At 39.2% G+C, this 9,577-nt stretch overlaps 1 protein-coding gene across 1 annotated transcript; it reads left to right on the top strand.

Annotated features, from left to right (window-relative positions):
• The first annotated feature begins 8,454 nt into the window (after positions 1–8,454).
• On the top strand, positions 8,455–8,931 carry LOC124805738 (secreted RxLR effector protein 161-like). The gene is made up of 2 exons (XM_047266307.1): positions 8,455–8,617; positions 8,747–8,931. The coding sequence occupies exons 1-2, from the start codon at positions 8,455–8,457 to the stop codon at positions 8,929–8,931; spliced, it is 348 nt and encodes a 115-aa protein (XP_047122263.1).
• Positions 8,932–9,577: the final 646 nt, after the last annotated feature.

Genomic DNA, 9,577 nt, shown 5'->3' with positions numbered 1-9,577 from the left:
TTTTGAAATGATAATGATACTGATATCTGTCTCTGGTCACAAGTAATGGAAGCTATTCAATGCCGTGGCCACGTCTGCAAGCCACGGAGTTCGCGCGGTTACAGCTTGGTTTAGTACATGTACAGGTAGAAGTGTCAATGACATAGGTCTGATAAAATTTGGTATAAAACTAATCACAAAAACAAACTGGAGATTTGTGATACGTTTACTGCAGAAACTGAAGCGCAATTCTGTAGCCTCGTTGTCTACTTTGACAGAAAAAGTACTGGGGAGTTAATGAAACTACTGTAGGTCGACACAGATGTGCGTTTCATTGTTCTTCATTGTTTTTTTTTTTTTTCTTCCTTGGCGGGCTGCGCTGCACTGTCAAGGTAATCCCCACTCTTTGGCTAAATGGCTGTTAGTTGCCGAAGGCCTAATAAATAAATTTTAAGAAATCCCCACCCTTCGACAGCTGACAAGCAAGTCAGTAGAAAAGGCAGCTGCCGCAACAGTCGCTCGCCTTTAGCTAGTCTGTGCTGTCGTGTAGAACAATGTCTTCACTCTTTTATTGGTATTGTTTTGACTCTGCAGTAACTTCTCGAGTTTTGAAGTACAGAAGAACTAGGAGGTTATGGATTCATCCCATAAATAGCGACAGACATTTAGGAGAGTTTTTTTCTTTATATGAAGAACTTAAAAACTATCCTGAAACTTTTTATTCATATTACAGAATGAATCATAATACATTTCAGTATGTGCTGCAGAACATTCAAGACAAAATTTCGAAACAGAACACAAATTTTCGCAGAAGTGTAACAGCAGAAGAAAAATTGTGTATAACAATAAGGTAAGATTCGTTAGTACACACTTTTGGGTTTGCAGTAGAACTTCGTACAGCGTTCACTACCTCCAATTAATTGTAGTCATGTTTTTGTATTTTAAATTTCACAAACGCTTACCTCTGAGGGGAAGAGAGTTTATGGGACTCCTGAGAATCGTTAGTAAGTAATTAGCTTCGTCATTTTGGGTAATGTCTTGCTGTGCCTTCAACGAAGAATCGCAGAAACACTCCTTCAGAATTTTCCAACTATTTTCTTCTTTTTTCTTCATGATGCAGCGCTTGGCAGTGGTGATGGTTCATCATGTGGAGCCACTAATGACCTCACAGAATTCTTTTCATTACCTTGTAAGATAAACAGATTGATAGGCGAAGAGTTTTGAGATAATGCCCTTTGACTCAGTGGTTCTATTTCCACTGATAAGGAACTGTGCATAGCTCTTGGAACTTAGGATAATCATATGACAGAACAAATCCCGAGTGGAATTGCATTTTAATATACTATTCCCTGGATCACATGACTTTATTTTGCCAAGTTGTACAAGTTATTCTCTGTAACTGTCTCTCAGGTCTTTGCATTTCGATTTCATTATTTTAATTGAAAGAATATAGAAGGGTGCAAGAAAATGTTTCTTTAATTATTTATTGTTGTATAACTATGAAATGACATGGACTAAGTAAATATCTACTGTGCAAACAAAACAGTAAAAACTTCGCCCAACACCACAGTTGAGTAACACATTTTACGATTTTTTTCTCAGGTATCTGTCCACTGGCATCTCCTTTCATGCACTAGCATTGTCATTCCGATTAGAAGTGTCCACCGTATCAGTGATGGTGAAAGACATTTGAATGGCCATATGGGAGTCACTTGCTCCCATTCATTTAGCAACGCCAACTGTTTCTCGATTTAAAGAAATTGCCAGTGAAATGCATACGAGATGGGGATTTCCAAACTGTGTTGGATGTATAGAAGGGAAGCACATACGTGTCCAATGTCCTAAACTTTCTGGCAGCATGTTTTACAATTACAAACAGTATTATTCGATTGTACTCCAAGCAGTTGCTGATGCAAATTACAAATTTATAGCTGTAGATGTTGGTACCTACGGTAAACAGTCTGATGCAGGCGTGTTTAAAGAAAGTATGTTATATAAGAAACTTACGAATGGGGAGCTGTTATTACCGCCACCAACAAGACTTGAAGGAGTGTGTCAGGAACTACCGTAGGTCATTTTGGGAGATAAAGCTCACCCCTTAGAGAATTTGATGAGACTTTTCCTCGCAGAAATTTGGACAACGAGAAGATTCTATACAATGATATGCATTCCAGAGAAAGAAAAGTTGTTGAATGTGCATTTGGTATAATGACCAATAAATGGAGACTCCTGAGGAAGGAAATTGAAACATCCATTGACGTAGCAGATCACATAGTCAAGTGCATTTGTCTACTTCATAATATTGTCATTGACAGAGAAGGATGCAATGTTGATGCTGAAAAGTTTTGTAACAATGCTGATATGCAGACAGCTGGCGCCACATTCAACAGAAATTCCACATTACGTTCGAAAACTGTCAGGAACACTTTTGTTGAATATTTCGTTAAAAATGCAACTTAAAATAATTAAAAAACCTTTCCCGGCTCGGCGCGCAATGTGAATGCACTACACGTCGGCCTGAGCTGGCTAGGCACGAGCCGAGCCAGTACGCGTCATCCCGGCCCGGCCCGGCCGGCAGTGTGAACGCAGTCATGCAGGATTGGCTCAGGTGACTGTTAACATAGGGGGTTATGTGGGGATTTTATTAAAGAGGATCAGGTAGTGATTGTGGGTGAGGCTGGTAATAGTATTGATAGGGATGGGGAGTATGACGTAGATGGTGACCTGGAAAAGATAGCCACTCAGACTGGCAACACGAATGTGCATTTCGTGGAACTGTTTCAGCATCACGATCGGCCTCATCTTAATACAGCCATGAGGCGTAATAACATGAGACTTGGGGTTGCGCTGATGACAGAAGGCATGAGTCACATTTCAATGGTGTTGCTGGAGTCTGCCAGCAGGATGGGGTTTACTAAACATGGCCTGCACCTCAACAGGTATGGGAAGGGGAGGTTGGCGAAGCTTATAGGTGACAGCATAGGTGGGGGTGGTGGGATCACTCATGGGAAAATTCCCGTAGTAGTGGGTGTTAGAGCTGCACCTTTTTTAGATTGAAGTCAGCTGATAGGTATTCCTCCTTAAGGGAAGTCTCACTAACAAAGGAACCACTTTCGACAAAGCTTAGGTATCCGAGTAATGAGGGAATTAGTATATTTCATCAAAATATACAAGGTATTAGAGATAAAGTTAGTGAACTGCTCATAGACGTTGACTCTGAAATTATTGGTACACCTGAACACTTCTAAAATATGGAGATAATTCAGAGGCTTCCTTTACCAAGATACAGGTTGGCTGGCAGCTTTTCTAGGAGTTCTTTGCGGTGTGGGGGAGTAGCCATTTATGTGAAAAACGGCAACCCGTTTGAGTCAATTGATGTTTCAAAGTACTGCACTGAAAAGGTGTTCGAATGTTGTGCAGGTGTGGTTAAATTTAGTGGAGCTAAACTTCTAACTGTTGTTATTTAAAGACCCCCAGACTCCGATTTCACAACATTTTTGCTAAAGCTAGAGGAGGTTCTTGGTTCACTTTATAGGAAATACAAAAAGTTAGTTATTTGTGGTGACTTCAATATTAATTGTATATGTGACTGTGCAAGGAAAAGGATGCTGGTAGACTTCCTTAATTGATATAATCTCATGCAAACTGTATTCTTTCCAACAAGAGTGCAAAGGGACAGTAGAACAACCATAGACAAAATTTTTGTTCATTCCTCATTACTAGAAGGGCATTGTGTTAGCAAAATGGTGAACGGCCTTTCAGATCATGATGCACAAATTTTAACTCTAAAAGATTTTGTGCTGCAACACATGTTAAATATAGTTATCAACTTTTTAGGAAAGCTTATCCAGTTGCTGTAGAGACCTTTGTAAACATTATCAAGGAACATGAGTGGCCATATGCTTATAGTGCTGATACAGTAGACGATAAATATAATGCCTTCCTCAAGACTTTTCTCATGCTCTTTGAAAGTTGCTTTCCATTAGAACATTCACAGCAGGGTACTAGCACAAACAGGCAGCCTGGGTGGCTGACTAGAGGGATAAGAATATCTTATAGAACAAAGTGGCAATTTTATTAAAACGTTAGAAACAGTCAAAATCTAAATGCAGCTGCCCATTACAAACAGTATTGTAAGGTGCTTAAAAATGTTATTAGGAAGGCAAAAAGTATGTGGTATGCAGATAGAATAGCTAAGTCTCAGGATAAAATTAAAACCAATGGCAGTCGTAAAGGAAGTGGCTGGTCTGCAGAGACAGGTCGAGGATGTAGCATCAGCGCGTAGTGGGAATGTCCGTGTTATTGATGAGTCGCATATATGTACAGTATTTAATAATCACTTTCTGAAAATAGCAAGTGAACTAAATAGTAACCTAGTCCCAACAGGGAATCATATAGTGCTCTTAGAAAAAAGTGTTCCGAGACTGTTACCTGAAATGCTCCTCCATGATACTGACAAGAGGGAGATTTAGTTAATAATTAAATCACTAAAGACAAAGAACTCTCATGGATATGATGGGGTATCTAGCAGAATACTGAAGTATTGTTCTATGTATGTTAGCCCAGTACTTAGCCATATCTGTAACTTTTCTTTTAGGAGTGGTCGGTTTCCTGACCGATTAAAGTACTCGGTAGTGAAGCCACTTTATAAAAAGGGAGACAGCGACAATGTTGACAATTTTAGACCTGTTTCTATGCCATCAGTGTTTGCTAAAGTTATCGAGAAGGTTGTATATACAAGGTTACTGGAGCATTTAAATTCACGTAATTTGCTGTCAAATGTACAGTTTGGTTTTAGAAATGGTTTAACAACTGAAAATGCTATATTCTCTTTTCTCTATGAGGTTTTGGACGGATTAAATAAAAGGTTGCAAACGCTAGGTGTTTTCTTTGATTTAACGAAGGCTTTTGACTGTGTTGACCACAAAATATTACTGCAGAAGTGGGACCATTATGGAGTAAGGGGAGTAGCTTACAATTGGTTCGCCTCTTACTTAAAGAACAGAAAGCAGAAGGTAATTCTCCGCAATATTGAGAGTGGTAGTGATGTTCAATCCCAGTGGGGCACTGTTAAGTGAGGCGTTCCCCAAGGTTCGGTGTTGGGGTCACTGCTGTTTCTTATTTATATAAAAGATATGCCTTTTAGTATTACAGGCGATTCAAAAATATTTCTGTTTGCTGATGACACCAGCTTGGTAGTGAAGGATCTTGTGTGTAATATTGAAACAGTATCAAATAATGTAGTTCATGAAATAAGTTCGCAGCTTGTGGAATATAATTTGATGCTAAATCACAGTAAGACTCAGCTTTTACAGTTTCTAAACTCACTATTCAACAAGAACCGATATTTTGATCAGACAGAATGGGCATTATTATAAACGAGATGGAATGGTTCAAGTTCCTAGGCGTTTGGATAGATAGTAAGTTGTTGTGGACAGCCCATGTTCAGGATCTTGTTCAGAAACTAAATGCTGCTTTATTTACCATTAGAACAGTATCTGAAATAAATGACAGTTCAGCACGAAAAGTAGTCTACTTCACATATTTTCATACGCTTATGTCGTATGTTATTATATTTTGGGGTAATTCTTCTGATTCAAATAGGGTTCTTTTGGCTCAAAAATGGGCTGTTCGAGCTATATGTGGTGTATGTTCGAGAACCTCTTGTCGACCCCTATTCAATAGTTTGGGAATTCTGACATTGCCCTCACAGTATATATTTTCTTTAATGTCGTTTCTTGTTAGCAATATTAGCTTATTCCCAAGAGTTAGCAGCTTTCACTCAGTTAATACCAGGCAGAAATCAAATCTGCATGTGGAATGCACTTCCTTGACTCTTGTGCAGAAAGGAATGCAGTATTCTGCTGCATCGATTTTCAATAAGCTACCACAAGAACTCAAAAATTTTAGCAGTAGCCCAAACACATTTAAGTCTAAACTGAAGAGTTTCCTCATGGCTCACTCCTTCTATTCTGTCGAGGAGCTCCTGGAAGAGCTGAAAAATTAAGCAAATTCCAGTGTTACATTGTTGATTTTCTTTATTTAAACTTATGACTTGTCGCCTGAATGTGTTTCTTATATTTCATTTTATCTGTTCTACTATCGTGTTATAATTTCATGTATTGACTCCTTAATTTGGTCCCATGGAACAATAAGTAAATAAATAAAAATAAATAAATATGATCGAAATTTTGAAACAAAATCCGTATTGCAGGCAAATAGTGCAGACTTGTTGCATAAAAGATTAGGTCATCTGCATTCTGAAGCTATGGAAGCACTTTGCAATGGTCTGGATAGTGGAATTTCATATAAGGGAACAATAATTACTCCCTGTGCGATTTGCTTAAAGGAAAAACAAACAAGACTTCCTTTTCCACGATCCAGCTCAAAAGCCACAGAAATTCTCGAACTAGTTCACTCGGATTTGTGTGGGCCAATGCAAACTAGATCAATTGGAGGAGCCAAATATTTCCTTACTCTAATTGATGATTATTTCAGGTAAATATTTGTATATTTCCTCAGAGATAAACATGAAGTAGCACAACTGATACGAGACTTCAAAAATCTAGTAGAAAGGCAAACTGGAAAAAGGATCTGCACTCTACACATCGATAATGGCACAGAATATGTGAACGATAATCTGATAACATTTCTCAGAAAGGAAGGAATCCGACATCAGACTTCAGCGCCATATACACCAGAACAAAACAAGGAGTGGCTGAGCGTTACATCCATAGCAGAAAAAGCAAGATGCCTGCTCTTTGAAGCAAATTTGTCAAATAAATTCTGGGCAGACGCAGTCTCCACTGCAGTTTATTTAATTAACAGGTCCCCAACTAATGCGCTAAAGAACAACATCCCAGAGGAAGCTTGGACAAACAAGAAGCCGAATCTTAAGCATCTTAGAATATTTGGAAGTAAGGCATATGCTTACATTCCAAGAGCCAACAGACGAAAATGGGACAAACAAAGTGTTGAGTGTATTTTGGTAGGATACTGCAAAGATTCAAAAGCATACAGACTTTTTGAACCGAACTGTCAAAAAATCATAAAAACGAGAGATGTGATTTTTGATGAAGATACTTCGGTACAGTGTACAGAGGGAACTGAGTCAAAGGAACCAAGTCGACTGTTTCTCCCACTGACAGAGAAGAAGCAAGATGAAGTAACTACAGCTGAATTAGAAGAAACTGAACCTGAACCTGAGAGTGTAACATCAATTAGTAGTGCAATGAATATTAGCAGCAATGACTAAACAAGTCCAGACGATCCAATTAATGATAATGAGCAACTTCAGCAAATACGAAGGTCATCAAGAATTCCAAAGCCAAAGAAACGGCATGACTTTGTAACTTATCAGTCTACACAGTCAACTGACCCCAATCCTTTGACATTATAAGAAGCGATGACTCACGACAATGCTAAAAACTGGCTGTAGGCAATGCAAGACGAGTTACAAATTTCCAAAGAGAACTACATGTGGGAGTCTGCTGTTTTACCTTCAGATAAAAAGCCGTTAAAAGCAAGATGGGTATGTAAAAGAAAGAAAGATATGAAAGGTCTCATTGTAGCTATAAAGCATGACTAGTGAGTTTGTGGCACAACTTGACTAGAAGAAGGGATCGGTTGGTAGGACATGTTCTGAGTCATGAAGGGATCACCAATTTAGTACTGGAGGGCAGCGTGGAGGGTAAAAATCGTAGAGGGAGACAAAGAGATGAATACACTAAGCAGATTCAGAAGGATGTAGGTTGCAGTAGGTACTGGGAGATGAAGAAGCTTGCACAGAATTGAGTAGCATGGAGAGCTGCATCAAACCAGTCTCAGGACTGAAGACCACAACAACAACAGTGAAATAAGGTTGTGCTCAGAAGCAAGGCCTGGACTATGATGAAACATATGCGCCAATCATAAGATATAACTCATTAAGGTATTTATTTGCTATGGCTGCTAAATATGATCTTGACATTGTCACTTAGATGTTGTCACAGCTTTCTTACAATCTGACTTACATGAAGAGATTTGTGTGAAAGTTCAAGAAATAGATCCAGTTACAAAGACAGTGAAAGATACTGGTGTAAAAAGACTGAAAAAGGCAATATATCAATTGAAGCAAGGTGATCGCTGCTGGAACTTGAAATTAGATGGTACGCTACTGAATCTAAACTTCAAAAGATCAACAGCTAATCCTTGTCTCTATTATAAAAATCAAGGTTCAAACATTTTAATAGTTGCTGTTTATGTGGGTGATATGCTCATTTTTAGTAACAATTACAAGAGAGAAATGCTTTAAAAGGCATCCAAATTACTAGGAACCACAAAGAAGTTTATTTGTGGATGGATCAGACACACTATGTGGAAAAAATTCTCAACACATTTAATATGAAAGAGGGTAGCCCAATATGTACACCACGGGACAGTAATCAGATGCTCATTCATGATGTGTGCCCGAAAACACAACAATAGCAAGAAGCTATGAAGAACATACACTGTCATGAAGCAATGGGTAGTTTAATGTATGTTCGATTAGGAACAAGGTCGGACCTAACCTCTCCGATAGGAATTGTTAGCCGATTTTGTAATAATCCAGGCATACTGCACTGGCAAGCAGTCCAAAGGATCTTCAGATATCTAAAAGGTACTAAGAATATGAAACTTTTGTTTCCTAAATCAGAGGACTGCCACATAGTAGGTTACTGTGATGCAGATTGAGCTGTAGATTCTGAAGACTGAGGGTCAACAACTAAATATCTTTTTAAATCTCAAGGAGCAGTGATGTCCTGGCAGTGTAAGAAACAGGCAACAGTGGCCTTCTCTACAACTGAGGCACAATGTATGGCTCTGACCTCAGCATGTCAGGATGCTCTATGGTTTCAAAGGCTACGCAATGAAATGTCACCAGATCCCAAAAAAGACCCTGTCAAACTATTATGTGACAAAAAGGCAGATTGACCTGTCTAAGACTAGCAGCTATAAGAGTCGAACCAAACATACAGATAGAAGACACCACTTCATAAGGGAAAAAACAGAGTCAGCACAAATTACTGGAGCACATACCTGTCAGATCAAATGCTGGCAGGTACGATGACAAAATCTCTGATGAAGGCACGTCATCATCTGCCGCTGCAAGATTTTGGACTGAGAAAGTAGTTTTTTGTTGTGTATGTGCATGTGTATCTTTTATGCAGGCATCATTCTAGTGGGTGTGTGGGATTTTAGAATCTGTGCCTCCCTGGTGTGTGAATATTTTTCGTGTTACTACATCTACATCTATACTCCGCGAGCCACCTTACGGTGTGTGGCGGAGGGTACTTATTGTACCACTATCTGATCCCCCCTTCCCTGTTCCATTCACGAATTGTGCGTGGGAAGAACGACTGCTTGTAAGTCTCCGTATTTGCTCTAATATCTCGGATCTTTTCGTTGTGATCATTACGCGAGATATATGTGGGCGGTAGTAATATGTTGCCCATCTCTTCCCGGAATGTGCTCTCTCGTAATTTCGATAATAAACCTCTCCGTATTGCGTGACGCCTTTCTTGAAGTGTCCGCCACTGGAGCTTGTTCAGCATCTCCGTAACGCTCTCGCGCTGACTAA

The sequence above is a fragment of the Schistocerca piceifrons genome, chromosome 7, assembly GCF_021461385.2.
Source record: "Schistocerca piceifrons isolate TAMUIC-IGC-003096 chromosome 7, iqSchPice1.1, whole genome shotgun sequence".
Taxonomy (NCBI): Eukaryota; Metazoa; Arthropoda; class Insecta; order Orthoptera; family Acrididae; genus Schistocerca; species Schistocerca piceifrons.
The sequence above is the reverse complement of the archived record's forward strand: the minus strand, read 5'-3'. Positions and strand labels throughout refer to the sequence as shown.

Excerpts from the sequence above, each read along its gene's own strand:
- LOC124805738 (XM_047266307.1), top strand. The coding sequence starts at position 8,455 with ATGAAGAACATACACTGTCATGAAGCAATGGGTAGTTTAATGTATGTT. Across the intron at positions 8,618-8,746 it reads GATCTTCAGATATCTAAAAG|GAGCAGTGATGTCCTGGCAG; the intron begins GTACTAAGAATA and ends TTAAATCTCAAG.